Below are 27,769 nucleotides of genomic sequence, written 5' to 3' on the forward strand. Positions count from 1 at the left end.
AGTGATTTACTGTAATTGATTTGCATAATACCATTTGTGGAGTCATTTTGGCTACAACGGCTTTCCTGTAATTGGGTGTGTGAGTATAAATTTAGCGCATAAATCTCCAGGGAAATTAAAAACAAAAATAACTTACCAAACTAGTAATTAATATCTTGTAATCATGACTCAGCACAAATAGATTAATAGCTGAGTGATCTAAGTCATCCAAGAAATAAAGCTGTCATCCAGAGTTAATGTGGTTCATTAGAAAAGGAGATGATGTTGTCCCTTACTGTTGCAAATCCTGTTCAGGGAAGCCAAGTTGGAATTCCTTTGTCTGGATTTCAGTCTGAAATGCAGCAGTGCTGTATCACAGCTAAAGTGAGCATATCTTCATGGATAATTTTAAAGAGTAAGCGTGAATTAGGAAAAGAATGTTTCCCTGTTCTTCTGTTGTGGCATTTAATGTACAGGTAGGTACTGGTGAACTTTTGGTTGGCTTCTCTAGTGGTGCTCCAGAATCCCACTGTGATCCCTATGATCTACTGACATCTCTGAGTGGTGTGTTCTGAAGCAACAATGAGAAGAATCAAAAATCAATGTCTCCAACAGCATGAAATAATCAAGTATTATTTGCTGGAGGGTTGACATTTGACAAGAACCTTTGGATCTGAATTTTTCTTTTCACTCTGTTTAGTTGCTTCATTCATTTTGTGCTCTGCAACTTCTGTGAAAATTGTCAAAGCGATGTTGGTATTTTCAGTATTAGCCAGGGGCATGTCAGAAGAAGTCCAAGTATCTTCAAGGTTTTGGTGTCAATGTGGATAAAACTTCTTCCAAAAATCATGAAAAGAAGAGATCACACCCCCTATATTTGCATTGCCTTGTAGTATCTGGAAAAAGAGGCCACTGCAAACAACAGAGATCTGTAAAAATAGCAATTTCTACGTTGTTGAAGTTGTTCATTATTTTCAATTTGCTTTTATTTTGAATTTTAAAAATATGAGGCTTTTCATTTAAACATAAATATCTGAAATGTTCTGTGCTGTCAGTGGAAGAATTTGAATTTTAACTTCAATATTACATGCAATATTATAATATAAAACATATTGCTTTTTATACTTCATTTGTATCTCATCTATATTTACAGATATAATTTATGTCTCATAAGTCATTTATGTTTCATTCATATTCCATTTATAATAAATGATAATAGAAAGTGAAATGCACTTTGAAAATCGGAAAAAAATACATCTTTTAAAGTGACAATATCTGAGACAAAAATGTTGCTTCTAATTTATCCTCAAACCCCATTTAATCAAACTAGAAACACCTACATTTTCCAGTTTAATATTTTGCCTTCATCACACTGGAATTGTGATGGAAGATTGCTCTGTGTGAGTGACTCTTACCACCCTGGAAATCCCTTAGAGATTCCCATGGCGGGGAGAACCTGAGGCCAGGTGGATGTGGATGAGCAGCAGAGCCATCACAACTGTGTTTGCTCCCCCTGCACAGATCTCTTAGTAAATTGAAAGGCCAAATTTCAGAGATTTCCACTGAAGTAAGGAGTGGGAGCTCAGAAAAATGAGCGTGGGCACTAGATTGATAAATACTGCTGTATTTCAGAAGTCCTGCCTCATGCTGGTGAGTTCTCTCCTGAGCTGCTCTTTGTGTTTTGTCCCTTTACAGAGAATAGCCAACCTGCTGCCTGCTTGGTATTACAATTTCCGGGTCACCATGGTGACCTGGGGGGACCCAGAGCTGAGCTGCTGTGACAGCTCCACCATCAGCTTCATAACAGGTAACCAGCCAGCTGAAAACACTGTGGGAATGCTCCCGGGGGCAGAAGCACTGAGAAGGTCTGAGCTGGGTGTGTGTTTCACCTACAGATAGTTGCAAGTTAGGATATTTATCAGCTAAGTGGGGTTTTTTTTTGGTTGGTTTGGTTTTGGTGTTTGGTTTTTTATTATTTTGTTTTTAAGTCTCTGAGGACTGCTTTAAATAAACATGTATATAAAATTTTCTTATGCCAAGCACAGTGCTTGATTGCTCTGTTCCAGTCCTCCATCAGCTGAATGCATGGCTCCAGTGAGGGCCAGTGGTCCTGCTCAACTTTTACCACACCCCCTGTTTGGCACATGGAGAAGTTAATAGGTAAATAAGTAAACCTGAATTCTTAGGTTTCTTAATATTATGAAACACTTTTTCATTTAGCTGCAACATTTCCAAATGTTTTTTCCTCCTCTGTCCCCCTCCCAGTAATCCCCAGGTCAGAGCATGACTTGTGCAGGTGAGACAGGTGAGCTGATACAGCCACATGGATTTCCCTCCTCCGCTTGGGACCAGCCATGGATTTAACACACTCTGGCATCTCTTGGCAGGTTATCTTTGGATTTGAATCTCCAACATGTCCAACAGATCAGCCATAGAGGGACCAGCATGAAAGAGGCCCTGTTAGCCCCTTGCCATGTGTTCCCAGCATCCAGGCTGGTTAGGCCTGGAGTCAGAGTTCTCCATTGAATCATTTTGCTTTTAAGTGTCACTGTTTATTTCACCTTGCTGAAGTTTAGGTGCTTGAAAGCAGTAAATAATTCAGTTTTACTGTGAGAGGCAGTGAAGTATGCCTTGCTCTTCTTTTCCAACTGTAGGCATCAAATTAGAAGGAAAATCAGGCTATAATGTCCAAGACACTCACTCCAGAGCGGACGCTAGCTTAGTCCCAGATTTTTATTTGGTGAGAGTCTGAGAATGTACCTGAAAAAGCTACTGAGGAAGACCCATTTCTAATGATGATTTATACAGTGCCTGTGCCTGAGAGAGCCATGGCAGAAAAGTCATCAGCAGGTTAAGTTCTAGCTCCACTGAAGTCAACAGAAGCCCTCCCATGCTGAGATACCTGATCCCAGGCTGCACTGCTGACAAATTCTGGCACTTTTCCAGCATATCAGAAACTCGTGACACCCACCATAGCCTAGTGAAGGGTCTCCTGGGATATTCCTTGTCCTTTGGCATCCATCAGCTTTGCTGTAGCACTCTAAGGAAGCAATTTTCCAGCTGGTTGGTTGCTGTGTGAGGGAAGAAATGTCTTTTCCAACTGATTGGGGTACCAGGTTCAGCATTTTAATAGTTGAAATGTTCCGGTGGGATACTCACTTCAGTGTTGTATCTCCAGAAACCTGCAGCAGAAATGAGGGAGATTAAGGATCTTCTAAAATGTAATTTGTCATCAGTACCAATCTGGATATCTGTATGATGACAGGAAAGACTGCTACTGCTCTTAAATGAAAAATGGATCAACTTCTTAACTAGAAGATGCAGACAAAATCAGAAATGGATGAATCTCCCAATGTCATCCGTTTGTGATTGGCAAAACCTCTGTTAGAGAAGGTCATCTGGTCTTTAGTGAAAATACCCAACTGGAATGTTGTATCAGTGGTAATTTCTCTTACTATCAAAGCTTTACACCCTATGTTTCTGATCTGAATTTTTCTGGTTTTAATATCCAGTCCAAAATTCTTGTTGCACTTTTATCTTGCTGATTGAAGAAACACAGAGCTTGCCCCCCCCCATACAGAATTTAGTTTGTTTTTTCTGTTAATAAATTGCTTCCATTGAACTCCTCAGGTGCTTTCACTTTTAGGTGTTTTCTCATGTCAGTTTTTTTCCCCACTCTGCTTCTCTAATATAAAAACTGAAAGTGTAATACCAGCCTGCTGAATACTCTCTATAGAGGCACAATCAGCTCCCTATTCAGAGCTCTCCTGTGTGTGTGCATCTAGGTGATTGCATTTCCTGCATCATCACACTGGAGGTCTGTGTTGATTTACTTCTGTTTATGGCTCCTGACAGAATTTATCATTTGGGAAGTGTTGTCTACGTGCCGTTTTCCAGCAGACCCAACTTTGCACCTGGCACTTTGAAATGCACTTTGTTTGAGCAGGCCCAGCATCAGGGGCAATATTTCAAAGCTCAGCCCTGTCCAAGCCCTGCACTCCTCTGCCAGTAGCCACGTTGCTTGCGTGGTTCATCAGCGCTGCTTTTACTTTCAGAGTATTGATGAAAATGTTGAATAGCAATGAGCTATTAAAATCACACTGTGATTTTAAGAGAAGAGTCCTAACAAAGAAAGCTGATTTGGTCAAATTGCAAGCACTTATCAATAGATGGTCACCACTGAATGTGAGCATTACATGCCCTCCTGTCCCCTGATTGCCTTATTACTTGCAATCTCTTCAGCTTTGCCCGAGAACTGCAGGCAGGCTAGCTTGTGAGGAAGTGCCTTGCCAATTTGTCATGTCTGCAGGTTTGAAATGTTCATCCCCAGTAGTGCTGCCTTTTTTAAGTTACATGGGGGCTGAGAGTTCTTTCTCACCCTCAGCCTCTTTCCTCCCAAAGAGGGAGCAGATGGTTTTGTGGAGCACTTGGGTCCCTTTCTGCATCATTTTGAACAATGCCACCTCCTCTGCGCAGGTTGCCAGGAATTAAAACAAACAAAAAAACTCCACCAAGAAGCCCTAAATTTTAAAAATACTGGAGTGGAGGTTTTGTAGCGTTGACAGTACCCCATCTGTCAGTTCTTCTGTGTATACTGGAGAGCCAACCTCTACACCTGGAGCATAAGCTTGAGTTTTAAAAACAGTAGAAGGATCGTCTGGGAGTTGGAGAATGCAGCTTGCAGAAAGCTCAGAGCAGACAAACCATTTCCCTAACACAGGATCCCACTGCTCGTGGGGAGCCTGTGGCGAGGCTGGGGCTTGACTGACTGCAGGACTTGGAATGATGAGATGTAGCTCTCTCCCACAGCAACTAGGGAGATGTCCCCAGGAGCATGGGGGAGATTTGGGGGATCCAAGAGGCTTATCAGAAGCAGGATTTGTTCTCTCAGCTCCTGCAGCAGCAGTTGCACGCTGTTGTTTTACTCAGGAAGAGATCGTGGCACTGCCAGTGTTGCTGTGGTGACTAATGAGTTTTTAATGCCACCTGCTGTAAACAGCTGGATTTAAAACAATCATAAGCAAAGGCTCTTTAGGCCACCAGCATTTGCTTTTTTTACCATGAGGATGCTTTTATCTTTGGAGAAGCAAAAGGAGTGAGAAAGACAAACTCTTGGGTTGGTGATTACCACGACGTGTGCTCCCTTTTGGTCCTGTGGGTGCTTCCAGCTGTCGCTTTGGACCAGGTCAGCAGCAGACTGTGACTTGCCACAGCCTCTCTGTGCCACTCAGCTCCCTTGTGCTAGGGCAGTGGGTCACACAAGCCCTGGCCCTTTGATTCTCATTTGACATATCCTGGACTTTCACTGTCATGAAAGCATACGTCAGTAACGAGGCACAGGGGGAAATCATTATTCGTGTATGAGACTCATGTCAGTCATGGCCTTAAATTGCAAGGAATATGCAATCCATGCACAGGGATGGACTGGGAGCTCTAAAAATTAAAATAAACACTGCTTTAAAGATTTTATACTAAATCAGGTTGCTTCTCCTCGACAGCATAAAAGGACATTTTCCTTTTATGGATTAACTTGGGAGAACAGTCTTCCTAAACGTTTCTCAATGGCTCTAAATTGTCTGTGCATTGCGTTTGCTGCCTTCCTCCGCGATTACTTCAGTAAATGTGTTCCCTAACAAACGTCTCGATGCCCGAGTCGAAGGAGCCCTCGTGGAAGCAGCAGTGCCATCTGGTGGCCCCTTCGAGGAGACCCGAGCTCCGAGGCCATCCTGCGTTCCCTGTCACCCACAGCTGTGCTGGCACACCGGGCTCTGCTCCTGGGCAGGGTCCCCTCGCCGGGCAGCTCACCTGACCTGCCTTGGCATGGGCACACGGGACACCCCAGGGCATGTGCAGGGGAAGACCAGCCAGTTCGCTCTGTTTTCCCTGCTGTGCTCCTCAAGAATCTGCCAGGCACAGAGGTTCATACCTTTCCCCGTTGTATCCAGGTTATCCCACTCATGTCTCTTTGGGAGGGGGTTGAGATCTTCGCTGATCGCTGACTTTCACTTTTGGGTCTCCACTCGCTATTAACTCCTCTCTGGGGCCCTGCACTTTTGAATTTGGCAATGAAGGTGAGCTGGCCAGCTATGCTCCCTCTGCAGAGAATGGAGAGGCCCCTCCCAGAGGGAATCCTCCTCTTAAATACCAATTTTAGGAGGAGATGAGTTATTCTGGAAGTTGCCATCTTCCTGCAGGTCACAGCTGATGAGAGACCCGGCAAGGGAAGGTGGCTGAGTCACAGTCCCTGGGGGTATTTGAAAGACTTGTGGATGTGGTGCTGAGGGACATGGTTTGGTGGTGGGCATGGCAGTGATTGATCTCAGTCTTAAAGGTCTTTTCCAGCCTGAGTAACTCTGTGTTGCCGGGGCTGCACAGAGAGCCAAGGACTTGCTGGCAGCTCCAGAACAAACAAAACCTTCTAATAGGCTGGAGGGGTTGTGATGGGGCCCTTTCTTCTTCCCTTCCACCCTGGGAACAAAGGTGGTCATAACTTCTCATGCAAAAGTTGTTCTTTGGAAAACTGCAGGTTTTGGACTTTTCCTTCTAGAAAGGTGCAAGCTCAGGGAAAATACATTTTTTTTCCTATGGAAAACCTATCAAAATTACTCAGTGTAACAATTGATTATTTCTTTTCAGTTCAGTAGCACAGTGAAGCAACATCTGAGGCTTTTAACTTGAATTTGAATTTCACTTACAAAAGATCGCAAAAAGAAGTGTAATTTTGTTCTGATTTTCTCCCAGGTGAAACGATGGTTTTCATATCTTTCAGCTAGTGCTCAAATGCAGTAGCTTTTACTGACACTTTCCTGCTAGCTTTGTGATATTCTCTTCATGACAGTATCCCTTGGCAGAAGTTTATCACTGGATTTGCCAGTCAGCTGTGTTACATCCTGTCTGTAACACGCTTGCCTTTTTCCTTCAGCACCCGTGGCACCCAAAATTACCTCAGTAGAGTATTACAACCACCTTCTGTATGTCACCTGGACCTATGGAGGAGATGGTCCTGACCTTTCTCATTCCAGGATGCTGCATTGGATGGTCATTGCAGAAGGAAAGAAGAAAATCAAGAAGAGCGTAAGTATCAGTGTATAAGGTGGGTGGTGTTAATTTCTCTGGGATTTTTTTTTTTGGGCAGGTTTTTGGTTTTGCTCAGTTGATAACTTTGTATTACAAAGTTTTAGCAAGTTTAGTAGAAGCCTGATTAGTTAGAAGTTACTTCACTGCATGCGCTTCCAAAGAATTGAGCTCTCAAAAGAGCCAGTGGAAAAATTGTTTCTGTGGTGATCCAGTGCAAGTGTTGATAATTTAGATAATTTAAAAAGAGCTTAAAAACTTCTTAGCTTCAGACAATAGAATTTAAAGAGTATTCTTGTATACAGATACGGTATTTTCCATTTTTATTTATTAATAAACAGAGTAAACTACTGGCTGAGTTTTTTTTAGTTTGTTCAAGTACTGTCTCTTCCCATTTTCTGACTTCATCCTCATGAATTCTATGTTCTTCATTTTATGTTTGAATACAAGTTCTACTAATTGTTGGGGTGAGGATTTCCCCCAGAATGGTGCACTTAGAAAACTTGCTAGAGGCTAAGGTGCCCTCTTGGTACATACTCTTGAACATTTTGAAAAATGGCTTAGAAAAATAAATCTGAGGGCTGCAATCATGGGTTAAAGTCATTAAAGTCAGTCCCTGGACACAGAGTGAGAAGTGTTGGGAGTAGGGGTGGAGCAGTGCAGGGCAGGATGGTGTAGCCAGCAGTGGAGCTTCATAGAGCCTGTGGCCTGAGACTGACTTTACACCTCTGTTATCTTTCAGTCATTGACAGGGAAAAGGTGCCTGGTCTTTTTCAAGGGAAGGTTTTCCCTTCCACTTAAGGCTTAGTAGAAGCTGAGTTGGAAGTGTATTTTCAGCAGAAGTGCAAATTCATCAGCAGTTTTCGTTTGGATTTATGTGGAGCGTCCTAGCTTTCATTGGATTCCTTGTGGCTGCAAGAGTGTGCCCATCTGGAGCTTGTTGCAGCATGAATCTAATTACTTGATTAGGAGAAGTGGTGACCTTTCTGAGCAGCAGGAATTTTCAGGATTTGGATCCTTATTTCAAACACGGAAAAAAACTAGATTTTAATTTTTGTCCTACAAATAAAATATTCTATCAATTGAATTCGAAAAAAAATTCACAATGATGTCCCTCTTTTCTCTTCATGTTTTCTGTACTGTTATTATTCTTTCAGTAAAAATCTGATTTCGCTACCATCCAACTTCACTGAATATGAAAATTGTAGATTAAATAATTATAAAATATTTAATATGAAAAATTAAATAAAAGCAAAATTGAATACATAACTTTAGATTAAATGAAATATTAAAAGTAGAGGGTATCTACAATATAGTATATCTACAAATAAAACTTTAAAGCTTTAGGGATGTCTTTACAAATGTTTGTCCTTATATTCCTTGTAAGACAAAGGAACCCAGAGGTTATTCTTTAGGAAAGTTCTGCAAAAAACTATTTATAGCTGACTTTTACAGTTCTGTTCATATGGATAAATATGGGTACACACTTGCAGGCATCAGGGCATACCTGTTCTCCTAAGCTCTGTTAGTCACCTTCAGAAACTGTTTCCTTTTAAAGTCATACTATATTGTAATCTCATAATATGGTTTATTATGATCGTTATTATGGTTGTTTTTCTTGTGGCATTACTGAAATAAATAGGTAACACTGTCAGACAATGTTAACATTTTCTTCCTGCTCCTTGTGTATTTCCCAAGACTCCACAGAAGCTGCTCAGTTCTTAGAGAAGTGAGGGAAATTTTGTGCAAAGCCCTATTAGTCTTTATTCAGAACTGTCAGTTTCTCTTGTATGTGAAAGCTTCAGCTTCAGAGAATTAAGTGACTATGAAAACCGACATGAGATTCCTGAATGTGGCCTTTATAGATAGACTCCAAGTGCTCTGAGAAAGGTGTGTTCTGAGTTCTGCATCCTTCTCTGTGACTGGAGAAATGGGGAGATTACTAGAAAATAAAAGGGAGGAGTTGTTGTCAGTCTTTTGTAACTCAGCTCAGTTTTGGATCTGATTTTGAACTTGCAGATTATTGAAGTCAGACCCTGAGATCTATTGTCAAGTCAGCAGGTCTCCAAGAGGTGTTAGACGTGCCCAAATGGATTTAATTTTTGGGTTTGTAGGATATATAAAGACTTGCCTACACATGGCTTGTGTGCTCTTCTTTGAGGTGTCTGACCTGTTTTAAATTCCTTTGAAATTGAAATGGACTCAAGTCCAGGGCTTGCTTGGCATTTTGCACAACTTGAAAAATCCAGATGCTCTCAGTGGTGTGAGGGAGATTTTCTTTTTTTCCTTAAATTTTCACTGGTCACATAGAAAGTGCAGCCTAAAATTGTCTTCTTTTTGCATTGTGCTCTTCTGCTTTCATGGTTGTTATCCACGAGAACTGGTTGATCTCACAAGTCTGGAGCATGCAGAAGACATGTGCTGTGAGGCACAGGGCTTTCTGTGTGGTGTTTTGAGTGACCAGGTTAATTTTACGAGGCAGTTGTATGGTTTGTGTCATCTTTAAGCTGCTGTCTCTCGATTGTTCAGGTAACACGCAATGTGATGACTGCAGTGCTGAGCCTGCCTCCAGGGGACATTTACAACCTCTCAGTGACTGCTTGTACTGAAAGAGGCAGCAACACTTCCGTGCCCCAACTTGTGAAATTGGGTAAGAAATGCTTGTTTGTAAATTATTGACTCACTCCACTCGTTTGACTGTAAGGTAACTCTGTCAGCAGATGCAGCACCTTCCTTGTTTCAGAGTTATGTACCTGTACCCCATTTCTTTTGCAAAGCTGTAATTTTCACCTCACCTTGCTGTGAAGATTTTCTCATTCCTGGGTGTGAAGATACTCTCCTGAAACGGTTTTGCTCAAGAGGAGCAAGAGTGGCAAAATTGGACTGTAAGTGGAAGTAGGAGAATGGAAATCACTTAGTGCCTTGCTGAGAGAACAACTGAACTTCGTCGTTGCTTCCCTGAGGTCTGGAACACATGTAGGTTTTGAGAATGGCAACTCAGGCTTCACAGATGACCTGTTCAATAAAAAGCAGAACCTTGCCTTCTTCCTTTCTGTTTCTGACAAGCCTATCTCTAGGTGTCTCTGTCACTTGGTCTGCTTTCCTGTCTCACTTCCTCTCTCCCTGGACATCTGCAAAGTCTTCCAACACCAAAAACTTACCCATAAGTACGAATTAATGATAACACTCTTTATAGAAACAGTCAGATTCATGAATGTGGAACCCAGCTTCATTTTAAGAGAAGTATGTGTAATATACTCATAGAAACAAAAGAAATCCTTAATGTAAGAGTTTCAAATATAACTTTCTACCTAATATCTTTCTTTACTTGGGAGGGAGACTGGACCACTGCACCATTATACCTTAAGAAATTTTAGTTCTCTTCTGAAAGTATGTGGAATTGTTGAGCCTTAGGTACCCAAAACTCTGAATTTCCAGGTGTACCAAACTGCTTTTACGGGCGTTAACTCCACTGAGAAGGTGGATAAGGAAGAGTTGGTAATTTCCAACTGGATTATCCTCTCTACATGAATAATAATCCTTTTGTGAGTCACCGTGAGAGAAGTGAATTTGAAAGACTCTATAATTTCTAATTGGATTAGAGGTCTTGAAACAACCATTGTCGATTTATGTTTCTCAGAACTCTTACTCACATCTCTTAAACAGTGCTGATGCAAACCGTACAGATACAACAGTCTGAAGTTCTTGCAGGTCTTCTTATCAAAGGCAGTGTTTGAAAGATGCAGACAAATTCCATGAATTTGCTTTTCCCTGTGCAGATCATATCCACTGTTTTCCCCATGCCTCGTGTCTGTGCAGTTTTTTTGTGTATTTGTTACCATGTCTGAGTGGGTGAATGTGTGAGGGTGAGTATAACCCCCTGTTGTTACCATTGTCCAAATATTTTAGGGTGCTGTTTCAAAGTATCATCTAGCTTTATCTTCCAGACAGATCCACAAGCCTTATTCATGTTGCGCACCCTGCAGCATGGTTGTATCTTCCTGTTCTTTCCTTATGGACAGGCACTCTTATGCAACTTGGGTGGGTATTTTGCCTTTCAGTGACAACAAAGACAAGGTGGAATGAATTCCATTTTGATAAATCCCTTCTAGACTTCTGGGTGTGGGGTTTTTTGTTGGGTTGAGTTTGATTTTTTTTTTCCCTTATGATATTTGAACTTTGAATAGACAAAAGTGGGGATATTTTGCCAGAGGTTTTCCTTCTCTCTGTTTCTGAGGGGAGCAATGGGAGTTGTAATTAGCAGTAGTGGAAACTGACTCTAAGTGATAGACAACTCAGCACTTGGCAGTCACTTAAGCATTCCTGCCAAATGTTCTTCCCTCCGTGATGTTTGCTTCATCCTGGCAACTTTCCACCTGCAGAAAAATCAAGCCATTTGCTGGAGGCAAAAGGAGGATTTGCTTGGGATGCTGCCCAAATGCAAAACTCATATTTTAATTGAGGCAGTTTTTTTACCTGGAGTGGAGAGTGTTTCTGAGTCCAAGAGCAGATACATGGGTGTAATTATGGGAGAGGGACACTTTCCTATGTAGCACTGGGACAATATGCACACTTCAAGCCCCATGACACACGTGAATGTGCCTCAGTCCCTGCCCAGCTCTTTCCATGATTCAATATGGCTTGGGCAGACTCCAACCCCGGAACACAGATCTGATTGTTTCAGGATCAGATACATCTCCAAAATGTCTATAACTACTTGAGCAAGTCCCTTGTGCCAAGGTTCCTGTGACAGCATCTCACACAATGAGAATAACAAATTATTTGTGAAAGGAAAAAAAATAAATCCAAAATGTTCTTGTGCATCTCCCATTGTATGCAGTCTGTCAGAATCCTGAAATCTGGTCATTGTTTGAGAATTACAGCTTTAATTAAACATCCACAGAACAGGAAATCTGAAAACTGTGCAGAACAGCTCAGAAATGTACAACCCAAACTTCACAGTCTCTGAAGGCAAAGCAGAAGAGCCCAGGAGGCCTGAGGTGTGGAAAGCTAGGGATTGCCAGTACCTGTCATGTGAAGTCATCAGGCTGAAAATCAAGTTCAAGCCTTGGTGTTTAAAAAATACTGAGGAGAAAATGTATCTCTCATCTTGACACTATGCCTAGGCTGTTTGCTCCTCTCCTGGTCCCCAAGGTTCCCCCTGCTGTTCTGTGCTTTCCATTCTCCAGGTTGGTTTGGGTGTGGTTACAGCGAGGGGTGACCTCCACAGGCGCCCACAGGCAGGGAGATGGCCCTGGAGGCAGCAGCCAGGGCTCTGGACATGGGGCCAGGGGTGCTGGGTGCAGACCCACATCCATGTTTGACAGGACTCTGATGCCATCACTGCCAGGAGACCCTCCATCTATCCCTGTTGTTACAAGGTTGTTCCCTGCTCAACAGACTCCTGTATTTGTTTGCCCATTGTCAGTTCATCCAGCACAAAAGCAATGAAAATCAAAGTGATAAATTGAGGATCTCTGGAGATCTGGACCTCTGCATTCCTACAGCTCACAGAAGTGAGCACAGCTCCAGTGGCCCTTAAATGTCAGCCAGAGAGGAAGAAAAAAAGACTACAAGTTTTTTTTTTGAACTGGTAATTGGCTAAACATTTCCTCTGCTGCAATTAAATGAACCTAGGCAGCCTTTGCTTGTGGGAAGCTGCTTCTTTATAGTCTCCTGGGCAGGCCTTGTGAAGAAAAGCTTTCTCAGGCCAAATGCATTGCTAAGAGGTGGACAGTCATCTTCTCTGAAAGAGTTTCTGCTGGCATTGTTCTATTAATAGAATCCACTGATCATCCTCAAACAAGGGCTCTGCTGAAAAGGGAAGTGAAGTAATTATCCATCTGTCCAAATAGAGAAGGGTTTAAATAGAGAAGAAAAACCAACACACTTCAGCATCTTCCCATTTTACAGTGGTAGTTTGTCATCATGAGAGGATTTACATTGGTAAGACTTTATCTGAAGGAAATGAAAGGTAGAAGGGCAGCAGGCATTGCTTTCAATTCTTTCATTTTTCTCAGTTGTCTGGAAACTTAAAGATAAGCTTAATGAAAGGAGATTTTTCTCTTACACCAGAACCAGCCCCTCCAAAATCACTGTTTGCTGTCAACAAGACTCAGACCTCGGTGACTCTGCTGTGGGTGGAAGAAGGAGTAGCTGATTTCTTTGAAGTCTACTGCCAGCAGGCTGGATCTGGCCAGGAAACAAAAGTCCAGGTATGTGTCTCTTCTTTGGTGTCCACTCTTCATCTCTGAACCTGAGACTGTGCCTTGTACTGTTCTGGTTTGGTGTCTGCTCCTTGGCATGTGCACGTAAAGCGCAATGACATTTTACACCAAATGTGATCAGGTGGTTCAGAACTAAACTTCTAAAAGCTAAACTACTAAAGCTACACTTGAAATACTAAAATATTTCATCGTTTTGCAATATTAAGGTTGACTTTTGTCTTAATGATGAGATTATGTAACTGGCTGGAGAGAAACTGTGTGCATCCAACAGTGTCAGTGTTTGGCTACACGTGGAAATGGCTCTGATAACACTGTGCAAAACCTAACTGGGCACAAAACTAAGGGAATGGCAATGAGCAAGAAGGGAAAAATCATCAGGTAGATTCAAAAGGAATGGGAAAAATAGACATATTTAGATGCCATGAGATCTCTTACACAGTATTATTTCTGGAGTGCTTTATTCTGTTAACTGAAGTTCAGTAGGAGCTTCCTTGCTGTTCAAAGAGTACCTTTATGCAAATGTGGCTGCTCCTCATGCATTTTATCTCGGGGTGTTTTCTTCAAGACCCACCTTCTGAGCCTCACAAATGAACTTCCTTTTCTCTCTGTCCAGTCAGGTACCCATGCTCAGAGGCCACTTGAATATAGGAGTATTTAAATTGGTAATGCTGTTCAGTGAAAAACAGAGAGCAGTAGTAGTTTTAATTCCTTGACATTCAATGCTGTACAACATGTGAGGTTTCCTTTGTGCTTTAGCTGATGGTATTATGAATCACTCTGATTACATGCCACAAAACATTATTCTCTCATGTGGACTGTGACACATAATGGGGAATCATTCAGAAAGAAGTGAAAAATTACCTACTTAGAACCACTGATTACCACAAAAGACTTGCACACTCTTTAATCCTATGGAAGATCAGTCTGAATTATTTAATATTCTTTTTAAACTGAGACAGACAATGACGAAAGGAAAAAAGAAGTGTTTAAATGCACTTTAATCTCTTGTATAGTTTCGATTCCACATCTAGATCCCTGCTTTTTCACGCTGAATAGCAAAGGTCGTGAAGTCATTATCATCACTTACCAGAGATTCAACATCGATGAGATTGGATGAGGAAAGTACCACAGGATTTGCAACTTCAGTTCAGATCTGTTTTTAAGAACATCAGGAAAAGACTGCTTCATTTGGCAGATGCTTCAGTGGGTGTCTCATTTGTTGACGTGAACATCTGGCAGTGGATAATGCACAGAGGTTGTCAGCTCACTCCTCATTAGATTCATCACTCTCCTTTCTGTCTCCATAAAAAACTGGGAAGGGCTCCTTTCTGAACTGTAAAAAGGGATGCTTTCCAAGCAGACTGGTGAAAATTCTTTGTGATTTTCCATGCTAATTACATGAACATTTTTGTCCCTTTTCCTGCATCTTTAAATCAGTGAAATGAAAAGCAACAGCTTTCTGATTTTGAACATCTTGGATTTGAGTTGACTAATTTAAATTTCCCAGAGGGGAAAATGGAAACATCCAACCAAGTCCAATTGCCAAAGTTCGGCTCTTCCTTTCAGCCCAGGCAGTAAAAGTCTCCTCCCTTACACTCATGTGCATGTGATTTCATCTGCATAATGTACCTCAGAATTGCTCTGCAGCAAGAGCCTAGAATTAGGCCATGACTGACAACAGGCTCCTGCAAATATCCAGTGCTTGGGACTTGTTACAGCATCTTGCATTCCCCATCTGGAATGAGTTCATTCATAAAACTTCTCCATCTTTCCCTTCTAAACCACTGGCTCAGTGTCTGTATTTTTCAACTGTAATCCACCCCTGGTTCTGCTGGACAGTCCAGAAAATCGAGGGCCTTAAGGATCTCTTTTTTTCAGTCAGTGTTGTGATGTGTTGTTCTTGTTGTGTTTGTTTTCTCTTGCTCTGTCAGCATTTAAAATCCACAAAAGCGTTCACAAGGGTCATAGTAATTAACACATTGTATAAATATGTTATATAGAGTTTCTGCCAGCTAGAAAAACTGAGGTGTAGGGTGTTTGATCATAATTATTCTCTAGCTTTGTTCTTCACCTTGGCTACTCAGAAGGGCTCAGAGGCCTTCGTATCCAGAGGAGCTGCCTCAGGGGCAGAGATGACATGCATTCAGATCAGCATTGTGGTTTCATTCATGGCAGAGATTGTGACTGCCTTGGCTGTTCTTTGAATAGAAATAACTTGGTTTTCCTCCTACCTCTGTGGCTTCGTAACCAGAGCTCACCAGCTGTGCCCACCCCTGGGGGTGTCCTGGAGGTCGCAGTGCTTCCCCCCACCAAGCATGTGCCTGACCAACCCACTATGGGGCACCTATCCCTCCCTCTCCAAAAGGCTCTGGGGTCCCTGGAGTGCTCTGGGATGTTCCTGCTGCTGTATTCACCCCTGTTCCTCTCCCTTTTCTGCCAGACTATCTGCCTGTTGGGTAGGCCCTGGTTACCTTTCCTGTGTTTCCAAATGCTGATTTCTTTCACCAGATCTGATTTTATCTGTCAAATACATGGAACACTGATTTGTGCTCTTGCATTTATGGGAGAGACAAACTCCTGTGTGTTTTTCCCCACGTCTGCAGGAACCTGTCACCGTCTCTTCACATGTCGTGACCATTTCCAGCCTAACCCCTGCCACTTCCTACAACTGCAGTGTGACCACCTTCAGCCACAACAGCCCCAGTATCCCCACTTTCATTGCAGTTTCCACCATGGGTAAGCAACACTTCCCTGCTTTCTTCTTCCTCATCCAGCTGCATCTGGTTCCCCTTGCTTTCTGAAGCTGCACTTCATAATGCTGGCCCCAGGGGTTGTTTGTGTCATGAAAAGGCTGCCAGATGGGGATGGGATGGGGATGGGGATGGGATGGGATGGGATGGGATGGGATGGGATGGGATGGGATGGGATGGGATGGGATGGGATGGGATGGGGGAGCAGCTTTGGAAGGTCCTTAGGAAAGTCCCCACTAGGGGGTTGACTTGGAAGAGTGTAAAAGAGGGCCTCAGTTCTGTGCTGGGTTTTAGAAATCAGGGACGTAGTTTGTGGTGTCAGTACTAAACATCAGGGTACTGCTTGATGATATTCATGGAGAAGGATGTTTTCTCATCCAAGCCCAAACAAGAGGAAAATCACATTCATAAGCTGTTAAGGTTTTGTGCATTCAGCAAAGAAGTGAGAGAGGAGAGAGGCCTCTGCAGGATCTTCATCATCACAGCCAAAATGCTCCTGATGGAGGATCCCTGGGCATGTCATTTTCCAGAGTAATTAACCAATTTCAACCCAGAATATTACAGAGCCCCAACTTATTATTTTGCTTCTGGGTCAGAAAAAGTACTGATTATTGTTGAAGAACAACTTCAGAGCAGAAATGTGCTTTGGAGATGTAGATGATGAATATCTGTATTTTGTATTGCCTTCACCATTTGCTCTTGTATTATAAATGTCAGCTAAAACGGAAAAAAATAATAAATCAGAACATGCCAAAGTTTAGCAAAAATTCCAGAGCAAAGTAATTTATTTCCCCAAAGAAGTTCTCTAAGAGCAATAGCTACTCAAACTCTGCCTTTATCTCCTGTGGTAGATTTTTCTCTCTCTAACACTCCAGGCTCTTTGAGATAAGTTTAAAAAAATAGCATTATCACAACTCGGGGGAAAACAAAACAGAACAAAACTGTCAGTACTCCTGAACTGAGTAACTGAGAGTCATTTTCTGTATGCACAGTCACTGAGATGAACCCCAATGTAGTGGTAATCTCCGTGTTGGCCATCCTGAGTATCCTCCTGATTGGGCTGCTGCTGGTGACTCTTGTTGTGCTCAGGAGAAAACACCTACAAATGGCCAGGTAAGTCCAGATTTATGGTAATTACAAAAAAAAAATTCAGACACCAACAAACACATCCTGACCATAGTTTCAGCTGGGAGTGCTTTTGTGTGCGGGTGTTACTTGAGAGGCTTGTGAACAGGATGTCTTCAGAAGAGTTGTTGTGCTGCTTTTGAAGGGTAGCACGTCTTCTATCTGCTTTCACTCTTGACCTGACTTACAAGCCTCAACCTTTGTCTCATTTTGAGCTCTGCAGCATTGAGTCCATAAGGAGTGCAATCACTTATTACAAAAGGGTTGTGTCAGGAACATAAATTACAGTTAGGATCTCAGGCACCTGGGCATGAGCAGGACAACAAGATGCTTTGCAAGTCTTTGATATGGTTTGGAACAGGAGATTTTCCCATATCAACAGATAACATTTTCTGGAGAGTCTCTCTCTCACCATTAGCCAGTCTGCACCAATCATTTGTAACTGAATATTGAAATGCAATTTCCTTTCATAGGTGATCTTGCCTGCCACAGTTCACTTTAATGTGGGTTGCTATGGCCTGTGTGAGCTGTGGAAGTTTCCCCAAACCCTAGGTATTTGGTTTACCTGCTGGTTTTGAAGGTGTCACAGAGTCTTGGTCCTTTCATAATCTATGTAATATATTTTATATTAATTTACTGTACTAAGTCAAGAAAGGAAATTATTTCATGCGAATAAAAAACTTCTGTAAAACATCATGCACTGAACAACCTAGCAGATGCTGCATTTTGTGTGCTGTGTCTTGGCTATGTATTCCATGCAACAGATGACCATATTACACACATTTCTCAGGTTATCTTTTCAAGAAAACATTACGTGGCTTGTTCCTTTCACATGTAACTGCCTCTGCGAAAATCCCAGCTAAATTAATTCTCTTTCCTGTTTAATTGCTGTGCAGGCAGCCCAAAGCTTTTTCTCTTCATCACTGCTTCTAGCCGCAGAAGATAAACAGCCCAGAAGGAAATTCAAAAAATAAATCCAGTAAGAAGCTGCAAGCAATTGTTTGCTTAAATCAAGGAAATAGTCAAGTCAGTTTATAATTCATAGCTGAAAATAATAGACTTGTCACTACTAGAATGTTATTCAGGATTTTTTTTTTTCTTTTCCCTACAGTTATTTTCTTAACTCAAAATTACCTATAATTACCCTGTAAAAAGGACACAATTAAACAACTTCTCCTTAGAGTTGGAGCAGTGAATATTTAGTATAGAAAGGTAAATATTTAACATGTGTACTGAGGCCAGAAACCATTGCTAGAGCCAGGCTGTGGAAAGCACAAATCTGCACGGCAGCTAAGGTTTATTTGAGAATTTCATTCTTTTGAAGCATTTTTAGGTAGTTTGATCTCAGGTGGTGTTGAACATTTATTGGTTTTGTACAATCATGGTGAGGGGTTTTAGTTATGTTTATTACAGATTATCTCAGACCTAGTCACAGATGTGAGTGTTCAGCACTTCCCTGCAACTCCAAGAGTTCTCTGTTAAATCAAGCTCTTTGCAAGTGTTGTGAATCCAAAAATAGTAACTTTTTACCTCATGGTCTTCCTGGAACAGGGAGTGCGGGGCTGGAACCTTTGTGAATTTTGCATCTTTAGAGAGAGATGGAAAGCTCCCCTATAACTGGTGAGTGTTTGAAGCAAAACTTATGTTTTTCCCCATCTCTGCTTCTTGGCAAATGTTATCTGTAATCTTAAAGTGCTTATTTTTTATGTCATTGCTGTCCCTCTTTAGGATAAAACTGCTATGCTTGTTAATTTAGTATTTTATCCCTTGAATGTGTTTTATTTCTTGAGTGATGACTGAAGAAATGCGTTCTGTCACCTGCTATTTTTAGTAGGCAATGATGTACATACATGTCAGCCAAGTTGCATAGATGTGTTTTGGGAGGATATTTTTCTTCCTTTCTCTTACAGACATATTTCCTAAAATAACACAACTGTAGAAAGTTGATCTATAAACCCATTAGCACTTCCATATATTTACATCCAGGAGTAAGCTTATTTGTAGATGACTAATTACCAACTGTCTTCATGCAGTGCCATTAATTAATATTTCCTTGCATGACAAGACAAAGACAAGCCAACTCAAGTATATACTGTAACTTAATGTTCAGTGCTGTTGAAAAAACTAACAAAAAAAATCCCCTAAACATACCTTGCTAGTCTAGAAAATCACCTGCAAGAGTTGCAGGCACTGACTATGGACTCTAAATCATCACTGTCACCATCTGCTGAAGAGAAGTATTTGAGCAAAGAAAGTCTGTAGGGTTAGCTTTTATAGAAGTAAAAGGCTCTGAGAGCTACCTGACTGGCACCATTGTGGTCATTTCCATTCCTATTTTGAGAATCAGAGGAGTGGTAATGACAGACCCAAGGTTTGCTGCTCTGTTGTTAGCAATCTCTGCAAAAACTTCTTCCCTTTCAAGGCGAGTCCAAACACAGATACGTACAAGCATGACATCAGCCCCATTCCAGCAGGTCAGAAGAAGTGCCTTGGTTTTACACCCATGGTTGGCTTTGCTGACTGCTGAGAAGTTGGAAAGAAAAGTTGGTGCACAGGGAACTGCTTTCCGTGATCTCACAGGACACAGCCTGCCAACAAGGCTGGGATTAAATGGAATGACACTGCAGCACAACAAGCCTTTTGCTAATAAGCCTGCAAACTGAACTAACAAGCCCAGCAAATCTTGTCAATATCTCACTGTGCTGCTAATTAACTGGATATTAAACAGGATTCACTTGCTTGGTTTCGCTTTAATAGCAGCCAGCTGTATGCAGTACAAATGAAACTATCCCTCAGCTTCTCTTGCTTGGACTCTGTTAATGGGAAAAAAGGCAGAAGATCAAACACTCATGTTAATTAAATAGCCAAGCTTGAATGAAATTATTAAACTAGCAACAGATGTTATTAAAATCATAAAAGGTGCTTTTTTTTAAATGGGGAGGGAATGAATAGGTTTGGATGTGAAAGTAAAGGTTCTTGTTGCTTGATTTAGTATATATGTATGTGTGTGTGTGTGTGTATGCATATATGTATACATACATAAATGAAGTTATAAAAATATGAACTGAGGACAGCATTCCTGCTTAATACCTCCACAAATTTTGTGTAAGTGAAGGCAGTGTGTGCTTATCTTACGGTCCTTACTTCTCTGATGGTTGTTCTGTGTGCCTCTGTTGTCTAATGTCAAGACCAGATTCACAGTCCATCAAGGCAGCCAGGTGGGAAATACGGCCCTGAAGACAGACAGGATTAAAAAACCCTTTTTGCTTGGACTCATTCCAGGGATCTAGTAAGGGAGCTATGGGTAGACCCACTCCTAAGGGAAGCTCAGCTCAGCAGAGTTTTCAGGACTTGAGCAATCTCTGTGTCTGTTTCTTTTAATTAAGTTCTTCAGTACACCTGAGCAGGATGTGAAAGACTGCATAATTGCAGAAGAGCAGTACTGTATTTATTGGGCAGTTCCAAATTTTTCATATGTTGAATAAAATCAATTGGTTTAGCTGTCAGAGCTCCTAGTCTGTGAATATAAATCAGTTTGCAAGTATGTTAGCCTGTGATTTGATAAAACGCGGAAAATTCTTGCGAGGATTGACAGTGAAAGAATCCCAGGCTTGAATAATTCCTTCTGCCTCTGTAGGCAAGAGGAAGTAAAAGCCTCACGTGGAGTTTCTCAAAGGGAAGAGAAGTATTCCAGCAACATCATCACTTCTCTCTTCTGAGCCTAATGGAAACCTCTGTGGCACCAGAGATCTGTTCATGGAAACCCAAATTTCCTCCTCAGTCGAGTCCCATAGAAACTCAAACAACAGATGAGCCTTAAGGCTCAGATTGTGCAGCTGTTGTGGTGTATGATTAACCAGAAAGGGCTCTTGCTCCTGGCTGACCACACAGTCCCTGCCCATGTCTGGGGAAGGTGCCCTGCAGAAACTGCACTGCCCATTTCCTCTACAGCAGCAAAACTCACTAAAGCATGACTTGGAGTTTTCACTGCATGGGCAGAAGATTTCCTCACTGGTTGGAAAATTGAGATTAGACATGATTACGCTTGACATGACTTATTTATCAGGAAAAACACAGTATCTGCCAGCTTCATAAGAGCCAAGAGTACTGAACAAGTAAATTTAACTTTGTGGTTCCTCTTTAGAACAGCTGCAGAAGGATGGTATCACTTTTAAGGCAGAAGATTTTCTGATGGGGAAAAAGCACACTGAGGGTATATTTGGCTAAAAAAAAATCCTTCTACTGGAGCCAAGTTTGTTTAAGTTTCGTGAGTTTTTCATATTTGCAAAGTACCTGAAGCCCATTTCACCAAGAGGTAGAACAGGCCTGAGTGGATTTCCTCAATGAATGCACAGCAGAAACTGGTAAACAACTTGCAAATACAGAAGTTTAGAATAATTTTGTACTCATATTTCCTTTAGCCACAGTAAAATCTGCTGTGAGTAGTTATTCATACAAACCACAGTTAGAAGAATTGTTCAAGCAATGTTTAGAGGAAAACCTAGGAGAGAAATTAAAGCACTCTGCAAAATGTTACATGGATGTTTTGAGAAATCTGACTCAGTAGAGGATATTAAGAGATATTGGAAGCATCTGAATTTATCTCTGGTATAGATCTTCTGATATCCACAGGATCACTTGCAGGAACAAATGTGGGAGATTATTGTAGCTGTATGTGATAAAAACAAACCATGTCAGTACTGAATATCTCAGAACATCAGAGAACAGGCTTAATAGCACCTATGCAACGGCTGGAAATCTGTTGATGTTATTTTCCTACTCATTTTACTCTCTGAAGATTGAGAATAATGGGCCTGAATCAATATGATACGACATACTTATTTTGACCATATAGAATTTTGTGTCGGATAGCTGAAAATCCTGCAGAGGGTGTCAGGTTGAGGAGTAAAAATTCTAGGGATGCTAATAATATTTTTAGGAAGTAAGTAAGAAGTAGGATTTATGGCTTTAGCTGATTTTTAAAATAGAATTTGCTGATCTCCTGATTTCTGTTTGTCTTACTAACTCTCCTCACTTTTTCATCTTTATGTATGTTATTTATTAATGCTCACAGGCGTAGAAGTGTATTTGCTTTCCTAACTCTGCTACCCTCATGCCTTTGGACTGATTATCTTTTGGCATTTTATATTAATCCTTGGTAAGTGATTTACTTGTTTTTCCATATGCAGTGTGTAAACAATGTGAATTTCTATTACATGAAAAATGTGTGATACCTTTGTTTTCAAACGGGTCAAAGCTTTTGAAGATTTAATTTTCTTGTACTAGAACATGGACTGGCGAGGATGTGGGTATCAAAGTATTTGCTACCCTGCTTCATCTGGTTTGTCTGTTTATGCTCCGACCCATTTTGGTATTAAAAAGCTAATCTTGCAGTGGTCATCGTATCCATCTCATTGTTGTCTTTGCAAATTTTGCTGCTTCGTTATAAGTCCTGGCTTCTTCTGTCCTGGTTATTTACATGTTCATTGCCTGGCACTGACTGCTGCTGCTGCTTGATCGTGCCCCACCTGTTTGGTGTGTGATGTCAAATACATTTGTTTTTTAAAGGTGCTCTTAGCTCTCGTGACATCAGTAAAAGTTCTGCTTTTGAAACAACCAGTTCACTGACAGTCGATACAATTAGGAGTCCCAAAGAGTAAAAATAGGGTCACTGTGAGCACATCTCATTGTATATGTGTGTATATTTAATACTTCAGTCTTTAAATAATTTATAAGGACTTAATAAACAACTGATTGTTTTTTTTTGAAAATACCTGACAAAGCCACTCATCTACTTAGAAGCAGAACTGTTTTACAAACCATTTAACAAATAATTATAATTAGGATCCAAAAATGCTTAATTCCTATAAAGAAACTGAAGTTCCTGATGGTCTTGAGTCCAAGTTAGAGGGTTTTACAAAAAAAGGTGGTAATGAGGTTAAGATTTTTTTTCCCAAAGATTCTCCCTTGTCTGACCATGTGGCACCAAAGCCCTGGCAGGCCCACATCAACATCTTCAGCATAGGGACTTTTGAGACTGATTTTCCTTGAGTTACAGTGGGTCTGTAGAAAAACCCATCTGAATTTTCAGTGGGCCTAGAAATGAGACTGTTTATGTAAGTAAAGAAAGGTCCATTTCTTCTCTCAGGAAAACAGCATGTTCGCCACACACACCCCGCTGAAGGGTCCTCCCCACCTCTCCAAGGTTCATGTTATATTGACTTGGAACTTGTCTGGTGTAAACTCAGCTAACTCTGGAGCTGCACAGTGGTGGAGGGTCAGGCAAGCAGGTGATTGTTATTTTGGAGGTCACACTGATCTCTCTTAGCTCTCTAATGGTCAAGAAGCCCAGGGTGGCCACTGTGGATGGCACTGCTGCAAAGAGTTGTCATCTTCTTTTGCCCCTCTGCCTTTTTTCTTTTATTACATATTAACTCGCCTTTCCAGATGCATATCTTTCCTCAGAGGTTTCCTCTTCTCCTTATTTTAGTCTAGATGGTTAAGTTTACAGGAGCTGAAGTGGAATGAGATGAGATTAATCCCCTCTCTTTGTCTTTTAATCTGTAGAGTAAATGGAATAACAGATGAAACACCAGCTAATGTTTCAAATGTCTTTGTTTTGCACACAAGTTGGTTTAAAATATTTATGAACATTCAGGAAACAATTGCAATGCTAAGAATTAACAAAGGCCTCTTGAAGCTATCAAAGCACACGAAATTCTTGCTGAGAAATGTATGTCAATCATTTGTTTTATTGCCTCTTGAAGTGTTCCTTGGAGAAGCGTTCTTAGAAGCATTCCCATCATAAAGAGCATTTAGGTATTTTTTTCCTTTTCAAATTAATTCTTATGTGCCCAGCATTAAAAGGTTTACCATAGTCACAGGGGATAGACATGTGTTGAATAATTTAGTGGAATTAACTTTAAGATTTCATTGGAAAAAAATCTTTGAAGATGGAAAATAAATACTACTAGTTTATGTGTACAGTACATATGAATGTACAGATAACATGATAGGCTGAAGAGATTTATAATATTTAATCTCCACATTAATATAAAGCTGGTATTGCTGTAGCTCTTGTTAATTCTGCAGGCAAAGCTCCTCGTCTAAATGGAAATGTACCTTGATAAAATAAGAAAATTACTACAGGTTGTGGCTGCTCCAGAAACTGAATGTTTTGTAGAAATTAATTTTGGAAAGTAAACGGTTATTTTTTTTTAATATAATGTCTAAACAGGGTAGAAAAATAAAAATACTCCACTTTTTAATATTTCTTTCTGTATATTTTCATTATTTAGAATTTAGTCTTCTCCTTTAATTTACTAATTGAAGCTGTGAACCAAGTGATCTAGAAATAATTTTCATATCACCATAAAATTTAAAATAGCATCATTATAATGTGAAAAATGAACAGATACTGTTTAATGCCCAGGAATTAAAAATTGATCCTACTAAACTTCCTTCTGAGTAAGCAAGAACCTGTTTGTCCTCTGTGGCTGATTGAAGAGAGGAGATCAGTAGTTTTAGACCTCTAGCAAGTTATTCCAGGGTGCTTGCTTCGTGTATTTAATCTTAATGTTTGCTTAACTGCTTGGTGGCAACAACAAAATGAACACACACCCCCCTCCAAAAAACCACGTGGTGATAGTTGGTGTAGGGCAGTTCTTAAGTCTGATCCTTTGGGTTTTACTGCTTAACACACTCAAAAACCTGCTCACAGCTGTTACTAGTGAATTATATCACTTATAAATCATTGTTTCACATGACTGGCACAATTACCTCCAGCTGTTAAAGGCAATTAAATTATCTAAGGTTTAAGCTTGAGTCCCGTTGAGGTCAGTAGGATATTTGCCATTGTCTTCATTGATCATCATAAGCAGGTTATGAGACAGGCCCTTTCTTTTTTCCTTCACCTTTTCTTGAAGTTGCAAGTGGTGGTCTTGTCCCTTTACCCGACAGAAGCTTCTCATTCCCAATTGCTCTCTAGTGTTGACATCCATTTCCAGGCTCAGCTGGGCTCAGGCCCTGGGGACTCAGCCCCAGCCCACCCAAAGCCAGTGGGCCAGGATTTACAGGGGACCCATTGTTTTTGCTGGGCACAGATTTTCCTTTTCATCGGCAGGTCATTCTCAGGCACAGAATGGGATATTCATCCCATTGGAGTCGACAGAAATGCTGCTATCAGCTTAAAATTGTCCAAGTTATTATCACCAATCTCCTCTGGAGTATGATGAAAAAATACACATTCTTAAATCAGTACTGTCTTTGAATAAAAGTTGTACAATAGCTTAATGAATGAAAAACACTTCCTTTTATTTTACAGGAGTAAAAATGGATTAAAGAAGAGAAAGCTGACCAAGTATGTAACTTCTTTGATATTTAAAGGAATAAGTCTTAGACTAAATATGCATTATGGATTAGATGGCATAGTGGTATTGCAGTTACAGATATAGAAAACTTCTCCATAGACATATCCCAAGAGCAGTATCTGAAGGCAGAAAACAAACAATAATTGGACAAAAGCAATTCTGCTCAACAAATTGTAGTAAAACTTATAAAATTAGTCATCAGGGAGAATTATCAATTATCCAACTTAGTGATTTCAACAGAGTTTATCCTCAGTTAAAAATTGTAAATGGTGAAAAAACTGGGATGCATTTGTTTGTAGTGATATTTCCCTCTTGACATGGGGCTCTCATTACAGTTGTTGCTAGAACATTAGATCATTAATGGTAGCTGGTAAGCAGGAGTAATTAAGTGCTGATAAGACAGGTTCCTTTGGGCATATTGCCTCAAAGTAAATGAGAAGATTGCTGTGTACATGCTTCAGTAGCTGGTAAATTAGAGTATGATAATTAGGTGAGAGAAGCTGTTTACCTGTGTTTCATTACTCGGAGCGTCAGCCTAATTATTTCTGTGTTATGTTCAGGGGCTGTGCCTGACTAACAGATAGATCTCACCTGGCAAAAACAGTGTGGAAAGGTGGGAGTCACTAAATCAAGGCTAATTCATACCTACTGAAGCTCTCCATGGTTTTGTATAGTTATGTACCACCTTCTTTAGCCACCATCTCCTCTGGGAAGACAGTTTGACTTCTGATAAATGTGTGTAGCTCCCAAAGCCAGCAGAGAAAGCAGGCAGGGCAGTGACATCCAAAGTGCTGGTTTAGGGGATTTTTTTTTTAGGTGGAACTTGTGAAAAAAAAACCAAAGCCTAAATATGAAATCCATTTTGCTGCATGAGCAAAGCCCTTGGGGACATACCCACCTGTAAAAGCAGTTCAGGGACCACTGATTGATCACAGGAAGGGTGTATGGGCCCCTCAGAACAGTGGTTGCCTGTGGGTAGAACAAGCCCAGCCTCCAAACCACAGTGCTTACTATCATCAGCACTGCCCCACTGAGGCACCCAGAGGGGTCAGCAGCCCCCAGCCTCTCTTTCTGGTGCCATTGTGATACAAGGAATGGGCAATACACCCACCATTTGATGGCCCTTAACCACCAGGTTCTTCATCCTTACTTCTTTCTAGCATTAGCAGTTCCAAACAGATATTTATGACTTGCTAGTATTCTGGGGAAAAGAAATAAAAGGTAGGAAAAAACCTGGGTTTTTAACTTAATTTCTGTGTATTTTTCTTTCAAAGCCCTGTCCAGTTGGACGATTTTGATGGATACATCAAGGATATGGCCAAAGATTCAGATTATAAATTTTCTCTGCAGTTTGAGGTAAATAAATCTCTGAGGGTTCTGCCCTCTGCTACCTGCCATGCTCAGATCAGCTTTTTCAAGATGTTAAGTCTGCGTGGCGTGCTGCTGGGTGCTCTGTGTTGGTTGATGTGTGGTGTTCCTGGGCTTCACTTCCTCTTCTGCAGAATTTAGAAGTGGAGTTTGGTGGTGGTGGTGGTGGTGTTTGGTGTTAAAGCCTGCATTTAGTAAACTTGATTGGAGTGGCTCATCACATTCAATTTGAGTTAGTTGCCAGAAAAACTGACTTGCTTTAAGTTTAGGACATGCTGGCAACCTGAATTAAATTTGGGATTTAAATGGCTCTATTTTATATATTTAATGCCCTTAATTTGAGAGGAAGTGTTGAAATGAGGAAGTAGCATCAGAAATCTCTTTAAGGGCAAGGAGATTTCTCTAAGACAAGTTCAGGTGCATTTTCTTAATTACCCAGAATTTAAAGTCAGCTTAGTAGTATAAAACTAAACCCCATCCCTGGCCTAGGGCTGTTTCCCAAAGATTTAAACATGGAAAGGCAGCGGGGAGGACTCTCAGGGTGTTACCATGATCCCTCCCTGACAGCAGATTCCTCTGATGCACATATATTATATGTAACTACTGAAGATAATGACTAGAAAGATCTTCCAAGCTTTTCCCCCAAGACTGAAAGCCACTTGAGGACTTGAAGAAGCCCCTTTAAGGGATGACCACCACAGAAATAACTGGCATGGCAGTGTTTTGGCTGAGCGTGGGTAGGGAGGAGCAATTCTCTGTCACAGCAGGGATGGCAGCCGTGTGTTGGAATATCAGCAGGACAAACCTCAGCACTGCTCTCCAGCTGCTCAGAGCCCAACTCAGAGGCATCAAATAAGGAAAATCAGTGTAGCCCTGC

The 27,769-nt window shown here is 41.0% G+C and overlaps 1 protein-coding gene across 3 annotated transcripts in view; it reads left to right on the forward strand.

The window, feature by feature from the left end:
- PTPRO (protein tyrosine phosphatase receptor type O) overlaps positions 1 to 27,769 on the forward strand; it is a 145,474-nt gene that overhangs the window by 105,120 nt on the left and 12,585 nt on the right. For 2 of the 3 annotated variants that reach the window (XM_048302501.1, XM_048302503.1), the window contains 10 exons: positions 1,675 to 1,786; positions 6,902 to 7,053; positions 9,583 to 9,703; positions 13,129 to 13,268; positions 15,884 to 16,016; positions 17,023 to 17,143; positions 18,707 to 18,775; positions 22,230 to 22,313; positions 25,479 to 25,514; positions 26,799 to 26,880. In XM_048302501.1, coding sequence (XP_048158458.1) covers positions 1,675 to 1,786; positions 6,902 to 7,053; positions 9,583 to 9,703; positions 13,129 to 13,268; positions 15,884 to 16,016; positions 17,023 to 17,143; positions 18,707 to 18,775; positions 22,230 to 22,313; positions 25,479 to 25,514; positions 26,799 to 26,880 — 1,050 coding nt within the window. The remainder of the gene's footprint in view (positions 1 to 1,674; positions 1,787 to 6,901; positions 7,054 to 9,582; positions 9,704 to 13,128; positions 13,269 to 15,883; positions 16,017 to 17,022; positions 17,144 to 18,706; positions 18,776 to 22,229; positions 22,314 to 25,478; positions 25,515 to 26,798; positions 26,881 to 27,769) is intronic. The other variant, XM_048302502.1, reaches the window with a different exon arrangement.

This window comes from Corvus hawaiiensis, chromosome 4 (genome assembly GCF_020740725.1).
Source record: "Corvus hawaiiensis isolate bCorHaw1 chromosome 4, bCorHaw1.pri.cur, whole genome shotgun sequence".
Classification (NCBI taxonomy): domain Eukaryota; kingdom Metazoa; phylum Chordata; class Aves; order Passeriformes; family Corvidae; genus Corvus; species Corvus hawaiiensis.